The sequence below is a fragment of the Phasianus colchicus genome, chromosome 24 (genome assembly GCF_987193195.1).
Source record: "Phasianus colchicus chromosome 24, bPhaCol1.hap1.1, whole genome shotgun sequence".
Classification (NCBI taxonomy): domain Eukaryota; kingdom Metazoa; phylum Chordata; class Aves; order Galliformes; family Phasianidae; genus Phasianus; species Phasianus colchicus.
Genome location: NC_143459.1, coordinates 6039540 through 6061063, shown reverse-complemented (window position 1 = coordinate 6061063; position 21524 = coordinate 6039540). Strand labels below are relative to the sequence as shown.

The following is a 21524-nucleotide window of genomic DNA, read 5'->3' as shown; positions in this document are numbered from 1 at the left end:
GCCTCCGCCGCCCCGTCCCTGCGGTGACACCGCGCTGTCAGGGCGCTGGGAAACCCGCACGGAACCCCCGCGCTGTCCCGGGCCCCCCGTCACCCCCCGCCCCGCCCTCCTTAACAACACCCCGACAAACAGCAGCACCGCACGTGTTTGGAAGCCAGAAGATCCGTGCTCAGTGTTTATTTAATAAAGGAATGACAAATCGTTTCCAACATCAGCTGAACGCCAGCTGTGTCACATCGTGCCAGGCTCCTCTACAAGGAGCTTCACGCCACGATTCACCACGGGCTCCGTCAGCGCCCTCTGCAGCGCTTGGCACTGAATTCCCCGACTCGGGGCAGCTCGGGCTGTGCTTCAGATGGAGCAGAACACAACCCCGCCTGCTACCCCTGCCCAGGCTGCAGGAAAAGCCACTTCTAAAATTAACGGCCTTTCACGGAGCAATCTTCTGCTCCTTATTGGCTTGGGAACCTGTGCGCCACCGAAGCCCGGCAGCAGAACCACGTCCTCCAGCCCAGCGGCAGCGCCGGCGCCTACAGGAGCAGGTCAGCGCGGAACGCTGCAGGCACGCCTTCGCTCGCGCTCGGTTGCAGAGCCAGCAGTAACAGCTCCACGGGAAGGCTGTGCTTCGATGCTGCTTCTCTCCAGCTTTGGAGGCGGCTGAAGGCGCTCCGGCGTTCAGCAGAGCTGGCTGCTTCCACCTTGCAGCGAGGCGAAGGGCTCCTGGACTGCATTCCTTCACCGTCTGAACGCAATGCATCCGATCTCTGTCCCGCATCTCAAAAGGAGCAAAGTGAGCGCGGAAACAAACATTTCTATTGGAACATATGGCTCAGCTGAGCAATGACAGCAAAGGGTTCTGCTCTGTGCTCTCGGGATCTGAGCTTCCTGGGTAGAGAAGAGGAATAATATCTACATTGGAGATGGCAGTTCCCCACAGGCCCTGACTGTCTGCAGAAATTCCTCCCCCTCAAAGCTTACCAACAGGGCTTGTGTCCAACATCTCACCCGAGATGCTGCTGGTTTCTCAGTTAAGGCAGGATTTCCCTAAGCTGTGCCACACTCCCCAAAAGCACCATCTGCACTCACAGCCCTCACGGAAGGGCTGTGCTAACGGCACCTCCTGCTCTGCTCAGCTCCCAGCACACAGGCACAGCTGCTGCCTCCCCCCAGGGTCTTGCCAGCTGCCCCCTGCCCACGTGGGCCCTTCAGGAGCAGCGGTGTGGGGCAGGAAGGAAGAGGTGCACATCTCAATTGCTTTTCTTGGCTCTGTCCATGCCAGATGCTCTCATACAAATTTGAAAACTCATACTGTACAAGAAGAATCATCTGCTCTAAGAGCCAAGCAAGGAACGCAGCTGTGCTCCTAAACCTCAGCTGGATCCAACTTGCCAAAGATGGAGTTTTACAGAGGGACATGCTAAGTAAAAATTACCATCAATAAATTATGAAATAAAGCTCGCAGTCATTTGCTTTATCTAATAATCTAAACAGCAACTTGAAACCAGGGGTCAGGAATACACACAGTACAACAGTCTCCTTCCAGGAAAAACTGCTCGGGACATCTCTGCAATCCCAGCTGGAGCTCAGCTGCTGCTCGATGCTGGGAACCACGACACACGGTGACATCCCACTGAAGGAGGACAAAGTCCAGCTGTGTGCTGGCTCCAAGCAAAGCAGCCTGAGTGCTGGTACCAAATGCTGGACCAGAGGCTGAAGCAGCAGCAGCCCCCCAGAGCAGGAGCCAGAGAAGATGGACTGCTGAGCAGGGAGTGCTCTGTAGCAGAGGGTGTTCCTAAAGCCAAGCCTGAGAACAGCACTGCTGGGAAACACTTCCACAAGGGGAGACGTGACTGCTGCTGTATACCACGTGCAGTACCACGTAGCTGGGGGCTGTGTATGGACTTTACCACCATCCCACAAATAATGAGATGTGGATTAGTTCTATGGGCAAGTCCAGAGGTGAAATGTCACCCGCACTTGTTTGCTAACAGCCAGCAGAATAAGTGCCATCTCCAGTGCTGTGAGCACAAAAGGGAAGGTTATTGGGTGACTCAGCCTTCAGCACTCCGAGGAATCTCCACCCTCACATATTTCTGTGAGCCCTGCATCACCCCGGAGCGTGGCTCATTAGAGCATCTCAGAGACACATCCGACACTGACGGCTATTTTGGGATCTCCAATTAGCTTCTGTAGACTCTAGGCTACAATCTGCGTGGAGTGATGCTTTGAGAGGGAGGAAGCTATCTGATGCAGAACATGTTTTTGAAATATTTTTAGCATATGCGGTTATTTTCAATATATTAAGATTTACATTCCCCCATAACATTCAACATTTTCACATAAACATGCAATAAATGTGATGCACAAGCAAGCTGTACAACTCCAAAGGCAGTGCCACAAGATCCACTCCTACTGGTAAAAAACTGCATCATAATGGATGATCTCTATCAAATCTTTTCCACTTGATATAAAAGTTGTGCCTATTAAGAAAGAAATGGCAGAGATTGGAACACCACCACACAAACTGATGTCTCAGTTACGTTGTAATGGAGATGCATTACACAAACAGCCCCCCGAATTCCAGATGCGACGCCTTTCCCTAACAGAATTACGGCTCCAATTTTCAAGTTAAAGGCAAAGAATTGAGGGTAATCTCATTCTGCTGCACCATTTCCACATATAACCATTTTCTTGTTCCTAATGCTCTTAAGAGAAGCTCGTTGGGAAGCTCTGCATTTCCATACAAAATAAGTCTTATGTCCTTCTACGTCCTGTTCCCGGGGCTTTGCACAGCAGTCTTTTGAAGCCGTTATACTCCTCCAGCAGCACAAAGGTTTATTTCTTTGTTCTCTGATTTCTGGAGCTCAGGCTTCCAGTGATCTCAAGATATGAGAGAAACCAATTAGCTGCCCCCAGAGGACGCGCTCAGGGCTGCTGCCTTCGGGGCCGCAGGGGAGACGCGTCCTTGCTGCGCGCACAGGTCAGTGCCGCGTGATGCCGGAGCTCAGCATCCCCAAGCGCAGCCCCGCACGGTCTGCAAGCACGTGCTGCGTTTGTGAAGGCGTTTGCAGAACAAATATTTCACTGCGGCCACAGCAGCCACCAGAGGGAGCCCCATCCCCACCGCTGCTGAGCGGCACCAGCGCCCAAAGGTGACCCACGGGTGCCGGGGTTCCTCAATCCCAGAGCTCCGAGCTGCGCTCGTCCCAACCCGGGAACAGCGGCTGAGCAGCGTGACAGTGCACGGCACGCGGGGGGAGAGAGTTTTTATATGGTCTGATAGCAATAGGACAAGGGAGAAAGGCTTGAAGGAGGGGAGATTCAGGTGAGACGTGAGGATGAAATTCTCTCCCCAGAGGGCAGTGAGACCCCAGTGGTGCTGCCCAGAGCTGCGGGTGCTCCATGCCTGGAGGTGCTCGAGGCCATGGAGGGGCCGTGAGCAGCCTGAGCTGAGGGCAGCCAGCCCACAGCAGGGGTTGGGACTGCATGGGCTGTAAGGTCCCTTCCAACCCAACCATCCCATGATTCTATGATATCATTGCATTTCTACAGATTCCTCCTTGGACTGCTCTGTTCCTAGAGCACGGGGTAACAACAACTTCAGTGCTACCTCGCAGCTGCAGGCGCTCACATGAAAGCCAGCATCTCAGCCAGGAACCAGCCCCAGGAAACAGATCTTATCCCAGTCCCCTTTCCTCAAACCCACTAAGCCTCCTTCTCCATGGGATCTCGCTGGGAGAGCTGTAAGCACGCACCCAGCAAAGCCTCCTCCACACCAAGACCTCTGCAGGAGCGTCACTGGTGGAGCTGGCCTTCGGCAGCACTGATTTATTTGTGGGTACGTAAAGAACGGCTCCAATGTAACAGCTCAGATGGTGCCGCCCTCTCTGCCCACACAGAACATGTTCATAGCCTGCTGTAAGCTGCAAAAATAAGCAGACAGACTCACCCACTGAGCGCTGCCCCTCCTCGCCTTCACCCCTCGTCCGCCGCCAGCCGCTCTGCGCTCCTGCAAATTGAAGGCATCCGTCAGTCTCCTCAACGTGAGCACAAACCAACAGAACAGAGTCCTGCATGCAATTACACAGGAAGGAAAACATGCAACTTAAGCTGAGCTTGGAACATTTCACAGCCGGTATCAATAGTGGGGTCTACAAAGGGCCATCACTTTACGTTTGGAAATAACTGAGCAGAATGTTTTGGCAGTAGCAGCACTATCTACATTCGTTGTCATTTTACATCTTTTGATATTTAAGCTTGCCGATTCCTTTTTGCCCACATTCCATTACAGTGCATTTTCAAAGGGCACAGTATTAAAGTTATTGCTAATTATGCATTACCACGTGGTTGGTCGGTTGTTGGTTTTTTTTTTTAATGTTTATTTTAAACATTTTTTTTTTTTGTGCAAATTTTTTACATTAAAATTAACACTCGAAGAGTTGTCTCAATAAAGTTTATGCAAGTTGCCGTCACGGTTTATGTAAAAGAGAAATGTGCTATTAAAATCAGACATTTAGGTTACCTTTTGGGTTTTGCGATGCATGTTAGCTTTACACATCCTGATTCTCCTGCGATAATTTTCCTTTAAAAGGGGGGCATAGGGTGATCTTTTCATCAAGCAAGACATTATGCCCTGAAAGCTGACTCCAAACCATTGTTGAAAATTCAGTTATTTACACTTTAATAACAATCTACAAATACAACTGTTGGTTTTAAAGTACTCCCCTCAGTCATGCACTGCTACGAGCAGTTTGCTTCCTGATGCTCTATTTTTCACCCCCGAGCAGTTTTATTCTCTCCCCCTACGATGCCAGATCGCTTTGCATTGGGAAACACAAACAGTTTGTCACGTCTCTCTGAGAAGGTTTAAATGTTTGTAAGTATATACACAGAAATACACACAGACCGTTGGGATGGATACAAGGAGCGACTGCAGCACCCTTCTCAAACAGGGATATGTTTGTCAGTGGCTTTCTGAGTAAAGGCTGCCTTCGAGTAGGAAGGGCATCATCCCAGCCAAGTGGGTTAGGGGAGTTTACATGCACAGAAAGCAAGCTCCCTCCTCCTCGGATTTCTCAGCATTCGCTTTGTCACGTTACTTTTAAAGCAGCCATTTCAGACTCAGCCTGGAGTCTGCAGCCTGCCTTACTCTGCGGCCACCTGCAATCTGAATCAGTAACTCAGCAGAGCACCATAACCACTTTTCAGCAGACAGAAGTCAGCTTGCTGCCACAGTCCAGGGTCAAACTGCTTTCAAAGAACTTCCAGGGGGTGAAAAACAAGATTTTCCCTTTTTTTTTCCCCTTTAAATTAAGCTTGTTCGATGAACTTGATAAACTTTTGGTAAGAATTGCAAAAAAACCACCATTTTTAGAATGTCTCCATCTTTTAAAAAGACAATTAGCTTTAGCATTAATTTAAAATTATTTGAAAAAAAAAAGAACAGCTATTTTACTGCTCAACAAAAAAATGACAATTCATCACATTTACTTTGATTAAAAAAGGACTAAACTTTATTGACAAACTGCGGCAGACATGTTGACAAGTTTTAGCTACCTATTTAGGCAGACTTACACATGTAGCATTTAATCTTCGAGAACAAAGTGGGAGGACCATGTACAAATCCCATTAGGACTTTAACCTATGTACAAAGTGAAAATTTTCCTCATTTTTTCAGCTGCAGCGTCCCTTTTTATGCAGAGCTAGTGTTGAGATGCACTTGAACAAGTCGGTGGGATTGCTAATACTGATCATTTTGTCAGTTTTAAGCTTGCACTGTATTATATGCCACCAATGCTAGAAAAATGAGAAGACTGTAATTTTATAGAATTCAGACCTATTCACTTAATGCTCTGTTTTCTAATATCAAACAGTGGGCAATTAGAGCCATGCTTTAATTTGTTTCCCTCTCGTAAGTTCTCCATCCAGGACCGAACTACGAACCCCTCACAGTGGGACATCCACTTCCCAAGCATCTCTCAACACCGCATGTTTGGGGCTAGATTTCAAAACCCACATCGTGAAAGTCAATTTTACAAACCTAATTTTTTTTTTTTTCCTTTTAGATCAATTACCTTTTAAAAAAATGCTATTTAATTTGCTTGAGGATCCTTCATATTAAATTTTAAACTTAAGATTCACCAGCAATCTGCTTTTAAGGAAAGTTTGACGTCTGACTTCTAAACGGTGGCAACCACTACCGTTACATTATGATTTTAATTCTTAAAAACAGCCCTGAATTTTGAAATGTAGCCTACTTTGGGATTCTGCAACTACAACTTTTATGGGTTTCTTAAAACCGAACTTAAAGGTTAACAAAACCTTAGTTTCATATCTGCTAAGCAAGCATGTCACTTTTGAAACTAACATTTTAAACTTTTTTTTTTTTATGAAAAAGGTACAGTTTTATTTATCTAAACAACAAAGAAAGAAAAGCAATCTACACACTCAAAAAAAAAAAAAATTAAAATTGGTGCTCTACGTCTATTTAACTCATTTAAAAATACTACGTACAGAAGCCAGAATGCAGGGTGAGGATGGAGTGGGAGAAAAAGGGCCACGAAGAAAAACAGTTAGACAATTACTTGTCTGGTGTGGGCAAAGCAACAGGAATCCTGGGAGATACAAGAATCAGTAACAACTGTTTGCTCATTACTGCTATTTTTCCCTCATTTTGTTTTTAGTAACGTCCGTATGGGTGCTCTCTGTAGGCGCCCTTCACCGGCCGGGCTGGAGGGGCCTTCAGGGAGGGCCTGGTACCATTCCAGTCATCTTGGCCTGCAGAAAAGAAAGCAATAGATCAACTCTGGCAGCGAGCTCAGGGCCCGGAGTGGCTGATCCCAACAGGGATCTGTGTGGGGCTGATGTGATGTACCCCTTGTCCCCCCAGTTCTACAAAAATCTCCTGCAGAACATCGCTTTGGGAAAAGCTGCTGGGCCAGGATTCCCCACTCAGCCTAGGCTTGGACAAGTCCAGTGCCTTTTATGAGTAATTAATTTCAGCAGAGCTGCAGCCAGCTCTCAAGGCAGCCTTGGCAGCCAGCCCCATGCAGGCCCAGCAGTCGCAGCCTCTCAGCCATCAGCACTGACCTCCAGGCCTGACATGGCTGCAGGTCATGTTCCTCCTCCTGGAGCACCAGGCCAGGCTGTTCCTGTGCCAAAACACATCCAAACCAGGGGGCATCTGCAGCCATGGGGAGTGCAGCATCTGCTTGGCTGCAGATCTGCATTTCTGTGCCAGCACTGCATCAGCACTGCTGGGACAACGCACCAGGCAGGACCACCATGAACTGCCATGCACAACTGCCACGGAAGCAGAGTTTGCACCCCACTGTTCCTGAGCTTTCTTGAGCCCCAAACAACTAAGCTCAGCTTTCAATTCGGTGCTTGCAGTATCCATACTGGTGTGCCTGCTGCTCTCTGCAGTCCCCACTTCACCAAAGCAACCTGCTGAACCCCGAGGCCAGCCGGCCGCTATTCCTGCTGCTGTGGAACGTGTTCTGATTTTCACAAGTCTCCAGCCTGGCTCGACAATTTATTCTTCTGATTTTGTTTTCATGAAAACAGAGACCAAAGGAAATTACTGTGGATAAACAGATTAACTGTGGCAACTTCATGCCAAGTGTACAACGAGCGTTTTGGCCTTCATACCCCAGACAACACCGCTCTCCTACCAAGCAGGGGGCACAAAAGCCTCTTTGTGCTGCATGACTGACACAGGCAGCAACCCAAGCCATCCCAGAGCCATTCTGCACAGAGGCACGGAGATACCCAGCACTGCTGACAGCAGCTGTCTATTCACACCCACCTCAGACTGGAAAAGCAGCCCTGATAAGCACCTGAATTTGCCCTTCTCACAGCTCACGCCCAGGGCACACCCAGAGGCAGGTCTGGCTTTGCTCACAGCTCCCAACAACAGCAGGGCGGAGGGATTCCCTGTTTCTGAGAATACCAGAAGCCTCTCAGTGCTGGTCGTTACCATCACCAGCTCAGTTTGCTCACACCCTCAGGCGACTGATGGATGCTTTGCTGCAGGCACTGCCTTCAATGCAGCGTATTTCCACACCACTGAGCAGCTCACTGTGAGCCTTTTGCTGCTTACAGAGAAAGGAAAACGAGTCCTTCTTATTGCCATATGCAGATGCCACCCATAAGCTCAGATATCTAAACTAGCTTAAAAAACAACACAGCCACCTAATGCTTTACTGCCAGCACCTCAAATAGAAGGCCCATGGCTTTCAATAGTCTGTGATTTACATAGCCGTGCTTAAATTGGCCTCCCACACTCCTCAGTCTAGTCTAAGTTGATGGCCTCAGGTAATGCACATTAGCCAAACTTCATAGACTACCTGCAAGTCATATGGAACAACATTTTTCCAGCTAGTCATGGGACAGGCCTTAATATGACATTTAAAACCATTTTTAAAGCCAATGTGTAGTGCAGTCATTGTCAGCTGGAAGGGTTTGGAGGATAAGGAAGCAGATGGAGCCATGCATTCACGCAGCTCAACAAAATATAATTCATGAAACCAGACTGCAGCAAAAGTAGTGCCGTGGGTGGAAATCCATAGCTCTTAAAATACTCTAAAGCTACCAGGAAATGGAAAGATATTTCCATAGTTAAAAATGGAATTTTTCATCACCTTTGAGACAATCGAGCTACATAAGAATCTAAATACCACATAATACCTTCAGTTGCTCTGATCTGGGTAATGCATAGAGTAAAAAAGTTCTACCATGAAAACTATTTGAGGTCTTCCTCAGTGTCAGAGCAGTGAGTTCCTGCTCAGAGTGTGGAGCTGGAGAACAGCTGACTGACTACAAGCAGTTCCCAACCACATACAGCTGCTACGTGCAGCCCCTTCCCTACAAAAAGAACAGGATTCCCAGACATACCATAAGCTTCATAGGTTTCCTGTGCCTCCCCGTGTCCATAATCATAGTATTCTGTGTCCCTGGAAGAATAATTATGCTGGTTACACACAGTGCAGAAATGGTATTCCTGAACTGACACAACCTGCACAAACACCTGAGCAATATGAGGCATCTTTGCTCTTCGTGGCTGTGGTGGGCATTCATTGCTTCGATAGATCTGTCAACAACACTGGGACATTCCCAAAAGTTATTTCCCAGGGACTCCGGGATTATAGCAGAAGAGGGCACTTTCCCTACAGCTCGCACGCAGCAGTAAGTCTTTCTATTCTCTTAAAAGAAAAAAAGATCACGCATAATTTTCCCAGTAACAGGTGGGAGACTTACCCTTGGCCCTGGCTGTAGTAGCCTTCATAGCCCTCATAGCTCTGGTCTGCATATGCATCATCATAACCCTGAAATGGATGACACAAATGGCATTAATGGAAAGATGGAAGGTTAATGACTGACCAAAGGTAGCAGCAGAAGTGAATTCAGGTTACAGGAGTTTTTGGAGCAGCTCACAAGTCCCTGCCTGCCACAGGGAAGGGATCGAGCAGAAAACATGAGTGGGCTGCTAAAAGCTGCTTGTGTGCTGTGGCTGGCAAGGAATGAACCACACTGGTCTTTACAATGAATGGATTAGAAAGCGTACAGCTTGTCTACAGCTCCATGCATTGGGAAGTCTGTGATACCCAATACAGAAATTTACAGGTAGACCAAAAAACAGTCGTGGCATCAGAAGCTTTACTGGGACGAAGAGCAGGATTTTTAAAGTTGCCTTATTTGTGATGGTGGGCACATTTCAGTTTTATGCTATTCATGACACTTGCAGCTCCTTTTGAAGCAGGCAGAGCAGGACGCCCAGCACCGTACCAGTGTCTGCACTACAGCTCACTGCTTTGGTGCAGTACCCATGGTCACAGAACCACAGAACTGCCAGGGTTGGAAGGGACCTCAAGGATCATGAATCTCCAACCCCCCTGCCACATGCAGGGCCACATGGTCGTAGCCTTTATGTCCAGAATCCCCAATAACTAACACGTGACCAGCCAGGTGGAATAACACCCAATGGCAGACAGCTCCTTACGTATTCCTCGTAGGTTTCTGGCGCGGGAGGAGGAGGAAGCGGTATCCGCTGGATGCCGGCCGCACGTGCTCTGGGTGCAGGAGCACCCCGGACTGCTGGGGGGGGAGGCACTCCACGGGCTACAGCTGCTCCCCTGGCAATGGCACCCCGCACCGGGGCTCCTCGCACCAGGGCCCCCCGGGGAGGCGGCGGCGGAGGGGGAGGCCCAACACCGCGCCCCCTGCAAGGAGAGGAGAGGCTGTGAGCTGCTGTGGCTGGACAGCTGCTTGCTGCAACCTTAAAACACAATCGCTTGATAAATAAATCTGGTTACCATTCGTTAAGCTATGGATTATTTGTCAAGAATGAGTTGTTAATACTGTATTGCATCACTTAAAAAAAAACAACACAGATCTGTTCTGGGATGGGAACGCTCGTGCATTGCATGCTGTGCAGGAATAAATCCAACACACAGCGTCAGCCGAGGCGTCCCTCAGAGCTCCTTCCCAACTGCCCTCTGTCACTGACCAGCAATGACTGCCACACCTCCAGCACTGTAAAGTCATCGCTGAGGGGAGCAGGGACATTTCTGGGATGAACAGTCAGACAGAAGTAAAGACTACCCCTGTGAAATATGTAGTGAAGCAACTACAGCAACAGAGCGTTACACCAATTTATCTCAACGCCTTGACAGCAGTGACAGAATAACACTACCCTGTGACTTTCAAAGGAAGGTCAGTTTAAACTGAAAATATGTATTCTGCTGGAGGTTGGAGAAGCAAACACAAAACATCTGCACATGATTTTGCAGGCCGATTTTCTTTTTGAAAAACAATTTTCTAGCTATTCTTTCAATTTTTTTAATGGCTAATGATGCTAATGAGTTCAGACAGCAAAAATAATGAAGAAAACATCCATTGAGCTAGACTATAACTACTGTAACTCAAAACATATAGAATATTTGATGTCAGCTTGCTAAAGCAAGCCTGCAAAACAAGGCTAGAAAGCTTTGGCCAAAAGCCAAGGTCAAAGTGAACAGCTGATGTACAAGAATAAGCAGCTTAACCTGATCTCGCAGCACCACTCTGAGCAAGATGCAGCATTTCCAGGTCCATGCTTTTGGGAAAGGTACCTTGGAACAGGTGGAGGCGGTGGTGGAGCTGCTCCCCTTCCCCGCACAGGGCCTCCTCGGCCACGAGTTGGCTCTGGTACACCGTTCAGATAGGAGAGCTCCAAGAATTGCTCCTGACAGATATCATCCATCATATCCTAAAGAGGGGAGAGAGTCAGCTCCAAAGAGCAGCTAACTAGAGTCTCGGCTCCAGGGTACCATAAGCCACCGTGCTAGAATAAAAATGACCTAATGGTCCTAAATGAAAGCCTGCTGGTTGGTTTTCCTGGGATCTTCTCAGCAGGCAGCAGCACACAAATGTCAGCTTACTCCAAAGCAGCTGAGAAGAGCACAGTACTTTGTGTGTGTGCTGCAGATGGTCCCTGGGAAGAGGACCTGCCTGTGGGAGCTCTGGAGGCATCCGATACTCAGCACCCTAGGGACACTGGCAAGTTTTATTTGCAAATGTTGGAGAGTTCAGAGGTTAAGTCAGGCAAGATGTATCTCCCCTCAAGCACCTTACACCCCTATTTAAAGGCAGGCAGGTGGCAATGAGCCCGCATAATGTAACAGCATACTGCTGTGCTCCTGACACGCTGAAGGAGCAGGAGAGGATGCAGCCTGACGAAGAGTAAATACCAATGTGCAAATGCAGGCTGCCTTCTCGCAGTCTCGCAAACACAGCATGCTTCTGCTTTGTGCGTTTTTATCGCCCCAGGGGATCCAGCTTCAGGAATTAGCCGAGTCCCTGGTGAGCCATCAGAGGTCCTTGCAGCCCACCCCTCCCCAAGCACACAGAGGGGATCTTCATGCTGCCATGGCAACTCCACAAAGCAAGGAGTCTCCTACCAGCTGCGTCTTCACAGCACTGCTGGCTTCCATAGTGACTGCTCTGTCAGTTTTCACAAGTTTAACACATTGTTTGAAGGCACCAATAGATAAGACACTTTAAATAGCAAGGCTGCACGCTTGCCTTAGTGAGGCAGAGTTCTGTACATCCAAGGGTCTCCTTGAAGATGACCTCTTTCCTTCAAAGGCTCTTCACACAGTCATCTCTCTGTGTCAGCCTCACGGAAACCACCCAGCCACCATAAGCTTTGCCACACTTCCCCACTACCTACAGCTCTTGGATTCCACCCGCCCTTTTTGTTTCAGACAGAACATCTGAGCTCTCCCATCTCAGCCGAGCTCAACGCAGCACGGTGCTGTACTCAGCTCTCTGCCTGCTAGGGCTCTGAATCACAGGCTGGGCTAGCCAGAAGCTGAGAGCACTGTGTGCTTCATCCCCATTTTGTTTTCTTCTCAGTTTGGTGAGCAATACCTCCATTTCAATAATGCATGTGAGACTCCTCCAGGTTCTGCAATTCCTGGGGGCGACACTCTACTTTGTTATACTACATGATGTAAGACTAACATCAAGTTGAACATGAAGGCCTCAGAAACTTCACCAGTAGAAGAAACCCCCAAAAGGACAAGAAATGTCAGTTGTATAAATGCCCCAGTAGCAAAAAGAGGTTCCTTCACATCTTACCAATTTAAAGTCACAGAAATATTGATGTAACAGCTGTCTCTCAGAAACTACCTACAACACCAGGTACACTACTACCAAGCCCCTGGGCAGCCACCCTCGTGTCACAGCAAACACCTCTGTGTACAGAGCTTCTGACCTGACCAATTCTATGGAAATCTCTTCCGTGCCAGACAGACAATTCACCGGCTAACACTGACATATGGAGCTGGACAAGCTCTCCACCCCCTGTGCCATAGCTGATACTGGAAAGAAATACCTATTCCAAGTTTGTTGTGCTACTGCCCTGGTAGTGTACCACTCTGAGATTAATACTGCACATCTACCTCCTTAAATAAAGATCATCAGTATACATACTGGGACAAGGAACTTCTTGACTTCTTCCATGGCATGAGCCATCAGAGCATATGCTTCACAAGGGGGTCCAAACACTTCAATGAAGACATGCAAATCCATATTTAGATGAGCATATTTAGGATCTCCCCCTTTACGCAGCTCTTCCTCCTGAAAAAAAGTGTACCAGAGTCCTAAAACTGAGCAAGATGCAGCAAAACTGCTTTTCTTTTCCAGTTAAGCCCTCAGTAGGCTTAAAAAGCATTTTAGCTGTGTCTGATCATACCGGTCATGTTAACATCCTATGCACATGAGCATACAGTTTTACAAAAAGCCCCAAGCACAACCTGCAAGCCTACACCCTCCAGCTTTTCACAGCTGCCTTTCCAGCTGACTGTGATATCAGTGCAAAGGCAGTGATGCCAGAAACTTTTCCCACTAAGCACATGGAAGCAATGTTCTCCTGTTCTCCTGTTCTCCTGTTCTCCTGTTCTCCACCCCCTACTGCCTGAGGTGTTCTTCACAGTGGAAGTGAAGTCTAATATCTCACACACTCGTGCTCTAATTCTGCTCTTGGATTCCTGCATTATTCAGCTAGCTTTAAGAAGCTATAAATAAATCGGAGTGTAAAAACTTCTCAGGCTGCTGAAGTAAAAGTGGAATGAAGTTACAGCCCCACTGATTGATTGTTAGCTCAATTTTAGGAGCAAGCAAATAAAAAAAAATCCATTTTTTTTCTGCCCAGAAAGCCTTCTGGCTCTTTGTGATTCGCTAAAGATCACCAGCAATACACTGCTCCAAAGTCTTCTGTAAACCATGAGAATTTACAGACCTCAGAGGGGACTGCTGGAAATGGGAAATGTTGGGGTTTTTCTGAAGGGGAAACGTATTACTTCAGCAAATGACTTCTCAAGAAGTAGGTAGAATTGGTTCTTACTTTAAAGACCTTGTATATCACCTTCCATATAAGCCATCTGTACACCTGAGGTACAGTACATCAAAAGATGACGGGTTTCTGCAAGTATCACTTATGGAGAAAACATCCATCACACTGCTCTCTCAATTGAGAATGCTCCCAGCAAGCACAGAACAATTTCAGAAAGGTGACTTCCTACTGCCTTCGCTTTTCAATTCTGATTTATAAAATGCTTTGGGAACATCTGCTTTTCACATCAGATTGAAAGGCATTAATGTATGTGTATGGTTTCAAGGGGGGGACGTTACCTTTGCCTTATCTCGCATTGAACCCTTCCCGAGCACAGAGATCTTAGCACCAGTTTCTTCCTGAAGCCTCTTGATGGTGTTACCTTGAGGTCCCAAAATCTTTCCAACAAAGTTGAACTGAAAATAAAAAAGAAACATTTAGCCCCAAAGCTCAGTAACCTTAACAAAAGCTTCTCTTAATGTTAACCTGCATTACAAATTTAGTCACACCAAAAGTAATTAGACCAAAAACACACAGGAAAAATTAAATTCCAAATTAAAATGCTCCACCAGAAAATCAAGCTAAATTAACTCACGGAAAACGAGCTTAATTCTAACTTCTACTCTCTAGCAGATTTACAGGCAGTCTTCAGAGTTAAATGTGGTCTTAACTGTAAAACACAGAGCTCTGCATATGAGTCTATTCTTGTAAAGAAACATCACAAGTACACATCACCATTTAGCTTTATCCCTAGACATTCTAGAAATGTAATACATGTAATATATTAGAAATAAGATCCTGCAAGCTTGCACAGGAAGAATTCCACAGCGATAGCGGCACACTGGCATAACTCCTGCTGACACACTGACAGCCACTATCTCTAACATTCAGCCATAAAATCCATAGAAAACAAGCAAATCACAGAGATTCAGTAAGCTATTTTCTGGCCCTCACCTTGGGGTACTGTTTGACAGGTATCAGAACTCGTTCTTTCAGTTTCATATTCTTGTGAGAAAATAAATCCAGGTAGTTCTCTTCCTCATCCTTCTTTGTTGTTTCACCCTTCTGAATTTTTTCAATTTCTAAACAAGATAAAAATAGGGCTGCTTATATTCCTCAAACAAGCATCATTTTAGCGTTGGAATCGTACCAGGACGTACCACCCTCATTCTCTGTCAGCATATGAACATTGATCAGGTTAATTTGTACAGATGGGATCTGGACAGACAGGACAGCCTAGATGCTAGCCCAGCTCGCCTCTCCTTCCCTTCACACCTAAGGATTCCAGGAGGCCAAATCCAGGACACTGAACGGGACATGAGAGCAGCAGGGAATGCCCTACAATAACCTCATCACTCAGGGGAGGAAACTGAAGTAGCTCTGTGCATCACTTGTGCTGTGCCTCCTGTCCGTCCCCAGGCTCGTGCCTCCATGTGAGCGCAGTTCCCATGGCAGAGCCCTGACCCACACAGCTCCCAGCCCAACCACACGGACTGCATCCCTCCACTTCAGTGCAGCAGAGACCAGCAAAGCAGGCAAACCTTTGACAGATTTTTAAAGCTGCTGCACTCTTCTGAATCTGTCACTTCCGTAGTGGCATCAGCACGTACCAACACTGTGAAACCCAGTTATGTTGACAACATTCTTAATAACCAGAAGTCTCAGTCAGAGACAGCCTGGAGTCAGACTGGTTTCTGGAACTGACACTTCTCCTTCCAGGAATGCACCTTTATCACCAACAGTTCAGGGCTTCAAGCTGTGAGCACCAGGCACACGAGCCTTAGAGATGCCCCAACTTGGTTCAGCCAACGTAACCACAAATGCTGACTGTCAAAGCAAGATTCTGAGTTTTAATTGAATACTAGGAGTTGTGGGGGCCTGGAAAAAGAAAAGCATGGGGCTGGGCTGAGTGATGTGGAGGCACGCTGCAGCCTGGGGGGTCTGAGGAAAGGTCTCATCACCTTCTGGAAGCGGGTCATTAAGGGAGATCAATTAGGAGGCAGCAACACCACCTCTGATCTGACTGGAAATTAAACGTGCACAGAGACAGCAGGAGGGGGCACTGCAGGAGACCAAGAGCCACCCTCAATGCTCCCACAGCCATCCCTGCTGTAACACACCTGCCCTGGAGGGAGGCAAACCCTCAGTGCTCTGCCACAGCTATGGCAGAGCTTTTTCTCCTCTGGGCTGCCTGGTCACAGCTGAGTTTTATTTAATGGCCAACAAGATCTCAAGTGCCCCCAGATTTACAGTCCGTGCATCAATATTAACCCCAGGTACTGATGGACTGCCACGCACTCCTTGGTGCAGCCCTGCCCTCCTTATTACTTGTGGATGCTGAGTGAGGATCCTTCCTTAAAGCTGAAGCGAACCATTTCACCAGCAAACCCAGGAGCTATAAATATCTCTTCTGAGTCCAAAGTGCTCCAGATACAACTTCTCACATCTCAGGGGGGGAGAGAGACACTTTCACAAGATCACACATAACTGGATTAAAGCTGCAGGACAGCCTGCTCAGTTACCAGGATTTGCAGAGGGCAGCCGCGCTGTCTCACGTTTCCTGCAGTTTCTGTCCATGTCATCATCTATATGCTCTGCATTAAATGTTCATGTTTATGAGGACTGGCTACCATCAGATGCTTGGCACGTTGTCCATCCAGTAACACTCCCAGACTCCAAACCCAGACAGGCACAGCGGGTTACGGTTGTGCAGCCTGCATGGAGGCACCTGGCACCTTCCAGCAGCCCCACGCATGGGGGCTATAGATATATGTGTATATATATATATATAGTTCAGATATCTAACCATATTACTTGGCTATTACATTTTATAAATATGAGAAAGGCCCAATTTTTCAAATTTTCACTTGGAACAGCTTTTTGGATCACTTACAAGAGTGTTACCATGACTTCTCAGTTAAAAAAACATAAAGATGGGATACAATTGGCTTTGAGGAAGATGAGCTGATTTTTGCTTTGCAAAGAAATGATCTCCTGAGGACAGTATGCAAATGCCGTTGGAGCTCTGTCAAATCTATAAAGCAGACCAATGCCTGGGTCAGCTTTACACACAGCCTTTTAATTTCAGCTATAAGAACACATCAGAGAATCGGGCCGTGGAACACAAGGAGCGCGCTGGCGGCTCAGTGTTGGGTAAGCACAGCTTTAAACCCTACAGTGCAGTTGGATTCTCTCTCCAACACTTTGCTTCTCCAAAACCAGTACGAATATTTGTAAGAGTATTCTGCGTATTAACAAAAAGGACTTTCAACACACGCACAAGAATAAAAGCACCCTTAGGCTGCCTTGCCAGAGCAACGTGATCAGACATAAGCCTCTGAAAAGCAGAAAATGGCACTGCACAACACACAGCAAAACCTACACTGCCTGATGCAACAGCAGCAATGCCTGGGAATGGGGCTGGGGGAGCCTCAAACAGTTAAAGCTTTGCTGAGAAAAGCCCCAGGTCCAGCATCACTAATTCTGCAAGTGAAACCTAAAACCAGAGAGAAGAAAAAGCCCTGACCCAAAAAGCAACCTGCAAAGCTCTTTCGTGTCAATGCAGGTGGCCTCACGGTCTCCTTCACAGCACAGGAGGAGCCCCAAGCCTCAAATAGGTGTGAGGAAGGAGCAGCCCCACACTACCTGAGATGCGTCCCACTGCTCTGGTGCCTCCTGCCCCATGAGCAATGAACTCAAAGCAGCACTGACCGAGCCGATGAGCGGCAGCAGTTTGCTGGACCACTTACTGACGTGCAGGAGAAGCGTGTGTATGCCTTGAGGGATTAAGCACGCCTCATTTCAGTGCTGATTTTTTAAGGCCATGTCAGAGGTGCAGCAGGAGGTAACCTTCTTGCCATGGCAATGTCAGCAGGCCACTGGCATGCATGGCAGTGGCTTCCCAGACTTCATGCGGGGCAGCGATTGCTTTGTCTCAGAAGAAATCCTACAGGGCAGGTAAAGGGGGGTTGGTGATGCTGCTGCATTGCACAAAGGAGGCTCAGCAGCCACAGTGCCACTCCTGATGTCAGCCCAAGCTCCTCCCTAGCAAAACCACACTGACTGTGGTCCTGCAGCACATCTGTGCTCTGCCCTCCTCACCATCCCACAGTCCTGGGAACATGAAGGACCTTCAAGATGCTACAGGTTAAGGTGCAAGCAGAGCAGGGAGGCAGCTCACTTGTGTAGCACAGGAAGCTCAGAGATTAAATGCCAGCTCTGCCCAAGGAGAGATGCTCCATGAAATGAAAACAGCTCGGATTAAAGCAAGAACTTGGAAAACACCTCCAGCTGACAACATGGCACGGGGTGCCTCCCGATCCCCAGTGCATGGAAGCAGGACTGTGCCTCACAGAATGCAGCACCTCCAGCCCTGCACCCACAGCAGGCAGAGCATAAATCCAAGTGAGAAAAAGGGCTTTCCTTCTTCCTGTGGAAAAGGAAGCTCATGCAGACCCTGAATCATGGGAGTGAGGAACCTCATATCCCAAGGTGCAAAAATTCCAGTTTGCAATGTCTGTTCGGGGGGCTGTGTAATAGAATCCCACAATCTACCCACTTCAGTGCTTTTTTATCACACAGTACATTGTTTCAGAATCAGCATTACGTCACTGTACGGCCTTTCATCTCAATCCCAAACAATGCTGATTTTTCTTCAGAAACACAAAACAGCTCCAGAATTACAAAGGTACTTTAAGGCTACTTTTAGACACTATTTTAAACAAGAAGTCTCAGTTACAATGCAAAAAACCTCCGTGTGGTTTCCCTCCAGAAAGAGGCAGGACAAGCAACTTGCACTCCTGAAAAAAGGAGGAGGAATAGGGCTGACATTCAATAATCACTCTTTTTTTAAATCTGAACATGACCATGCTTCAGGTGTGCTGCACGGATGCACTACAACCTTTGGCCCAGACCCAAGTTCCCAAGCAAGCTCTACAGCAGCTCCTCCAACGTGACATCCCCAGGGGCTGCCATGGCAATGGAGAAATTCTGAGCACTCCAGATGAGTTGGGGAGCAGGCGGCCATCTGTGCAAAGCTGTGCTTTGAGGTGCTTTATTTCAGGTACTCTTTCATCAGCTTCTTGCTCTGGTTGAATTTGCCCTGCTGGTGAATGCTCCCCCAGAACCCTAATTTTTGAAATACCCGAAGCAAGCAGGAAACATCTGGCATTCTTCCAGTCTGCCATCTCACAAAGCTGCAGTTTACTAATAGCAAATTTTAAATTAATAGAAAAACTCATAAATCCTTGTCACACCTCTCTGCAAACAAAGCTGTGCGAAGTGGGCTGAGAAGGCTGCTCTTTCTTTGGGAATTAGCACACTCCTCAATCCTTGGCTTTTCTGTCGCTGGAAAGCATTACCACAGAGCTGTGAGCATCAGCTGGCTAAATGCTTTTATTAATGAAAAACATTAAATTGATGGCAGATCGGATTATAAAACTGATTTATTTAGATCGAGATGTCCACAAGTGATGCCAAGTTACCCATGACGACGTACCTCAGCTATTTGCATAACAGGAGACAGCAGTTCTTAAGAATTATTTCCCACATTAAAGGAGGAATGAAAAAAGCCTCGAGTGCTGCGACAACTACAGCGATATTCAGCAGTATAAAGACCTTAAAAGATCATTTCTAAGCATAATGACAAACAGCAGAGCTTGGAGCACTGTGCTGGTTCAGTCTGCTGGTATCCCTGTGCTGGCACCACCTGCTCGGCACTGCACGCGTATTACGCCCAAAGTGGCAGCCAATATTTTAAGCTGTTCCTGTTTTAAGCTGACTGTGGGGTCTGCAGGTGTCACTGAAATCCGGGAACAAAAGTTGCCAAGCCCATGGCAGGTCAGCAAGCCGACATCGCTGTACTGCAGCGCTGGGTGCAGGGAGGATGGCACCTCTCAGTGTGCACATCCAGCAGCTAAAGCACACAGATTTCACATGTTTTAGACACGTAAATGTTGATACATAATCACAACGTGACCACCTATTCCTAGAACTGCTGTACTTATTAAAAGCTAACGTTAAGCACATGCTGTGTTAGTGTGGCATTCTTGTAAAGGGGTCTGTGGCGGCCGTGGGGTTCTGCTGGGAGATGCCATCCAAGCAAGAGGTTGGGTGTGACAAAGGCCAGGTCCCATGTTCTGTCAAGACATTTTTTCTTTTCTTTTCTTTTTTAAACAGCTGTTGACTACATCCCCAGTTAGTACTTCAACCTTGTCATGGTGCCGTACCCTCAACCCCAGCATGGTACCTCCCCACAGCTCGTGGAACGTTGAGACTCTGCTTTTAGGCTCCAGCTGTCCTGCTTATCTGGGAAAAACAAGCTTCCCGAGACAGAAGGTCAGCTTGCTGAAGAATCTGAATTAAACGCTGAAGGCTCTGATTTTATTGCCAGGTATCAGAGGCAGCTGAGCCCACCCCGCACGGAACGGAGCAGCAGCTGCACGGGGAGATGGGGACGAATGAGAGCCGGCAGGCGATTGGACAGTGGCGATGGGGAAGGAGAAGGCAGCTCCGGGCACAGAACAAAGACTGCCATTTCCATTCCCTACTGAGGTTCGGCAGCAGCACAAACGAGCTCTCTACGGATGATCCGAGTGGAAAATCAGAGCTCGCGGTCCCGACACGCGCGGCTCGAGCGGCCGCCGATGGAAATCTCAGCTCGGACCACCGCCCCCCCTGCGGACCCCCGCATCCCCGGGATGACAGCGGCCAACCTCACCACGTCCCGCTTTAAAACGAACCCTTGGCTCCGGGCTTCACCCGCCCCATGCCTCACGTTGAGCACGAGCCCACCGCTCGCAGAACAGCCATCCCCAGCCCTCGGCACCCCGCAACGTGGCCGGGCCGCCCCCGTTCGCCCCCCCGGAGCCGCCCCGCCCCGCCGAGCGCCGCGCGGTACCTGCGCTGAGGAGCTGCATGGCGTGAGTGAAGGACGGGTCCAGGCTGTCCTTCTCAGCCATCAGCTCGGGCAGGTATTTGTTCTCGGGCTCCATCTTGACGGCGCCCCCGGGCAGCAGCGGGGCGGGCGAGGCGGCGGCGGGGCCCTGCGCGCCCGAGGAGCCGGCGGCCGCTCCGCCGGTCAGCAGCGGCTGCGGCTGCTGGGCCCCGGCCCCACGGCCACCCCCGCCTCGGGGAGACCGCCGCTGATTCGGACCCCCTTGGCGGGCGCCTCCGGGGCCCCCCGGCCCCCGGCCCATGCGGGAGGAGGGGTCGTCGCGGCGCTGCATGCGGGCGGAGGGGCGGGCGCGGTGCGGAACGGGCCCGAACGGCGCTGCCACACCGACCGCCGCAGCGCTAGGGCCGGAAGTGAGGGGCCGGAAGTACCGCCCCATCCCTCACAGCGCCCCCCCCCAAAGCGGTTCCCGCGCGACCACCCCACGCGCTTTTGCGCCTGCGCCGGCACGCCGCCTCACTCCTGGCGGCACGCCGCCCCGCCGCCCCGCGGTACGCATGCGCGAAGCGCCGTGGGAGGGCTGAGAACGAAACGTTCTGTTTGAGCGCATGCGCAGTGCTCGGCGTGTGGTAGGGAGACGAGCACGTGCGTGGGAGGGGCTTATCGCCCCTCCGCCGTGAGTGCGCACGCGCAGTGCTGTGGCGCCAGACTCGAGGGGTTATGCGCATGCGCTCAGGGCAGTTCTGGTGGGGAGGT

General features: G+C 48.9%; 1 protein-coding gene across 6 annotated transcripts; it reads right to left on the bottom strand.

Moving 5' to 3' along the window:
- Positions 1 to 129: 129 nt before the first annotated feature.
- Positions 130 to 21286, bottom strand: KHDRBS1 (KH RNA binding domain containing, signal transduction associated 1). Of its 6 annotated transcripts, XR_004167140.2 has the most exons (11): positions 20775 to 21286; positions 14831 to 14958; positions 14176 to 14292; positions 12976 to 13122; positions 11046 to 11248; positions 10001 to 10220; positions 9259 to 9326; positions 8896 to 8954; positions 6585 to 6777; positions 3950 to 4009; positions 134 to 885 (listed from the first exon to the last, which is right to left on the bottom strand). XR_004167140.2 is itself a non-coding variant. In XM_031594803.2 (9 exons), the coding sequence occupies exons 1-9, from the start codon at positions 21205 to 21207 to the stop codon at positions 6680 to 6682; spliced, it is 1473 nt and encodes a 490-aa protein (XP_031450663.1). In that variant the 5' UTR covers positions 21208 to 21286; the 3' UTR covers positions 130 to 6679. The 6 variants fall into 6 exon arrangements, 2 of the variants coding, with proteins under 2 accessions (XP_031450663.1, XP_031450666.1); XR_016459804.1 differs by having other exon boundaries at positions 130 to 4070; XR_004167139.2 differs by having other exon boundaries at positions 130 to 4009.
- Positions 21287 to 21524: the final 238 nt, after the last annotated feature.

What these genes read in the sequence shown, in the direction of transcription:
- KHDRBS1 (XM_031594803.2), bottom strand. Translation starts at nt 21,207, where the DNA reads ATGGGGCGGTACTTCCGGCCCCTCACTTCCGGCCCTAGCGCTGCGGCG. An exon ending in CAGAAACCTACGAGGAATAC is followed by an intron (nt 9,327 to 10,000) that starts GTAAGGAGCTGT and finishes CATCCATTTCAG; the next exon opens with GGTTATGATGATGCATATGC. An exon ending in GGAAACCTATGAAGCTTATG is followed by an intron (nt 6,778 to 8,895) that starts GTATGTCTGGGA and finishes TCTTTTCTGCAG; the next exon opens with GCCAAGATGACTGGAATGGT.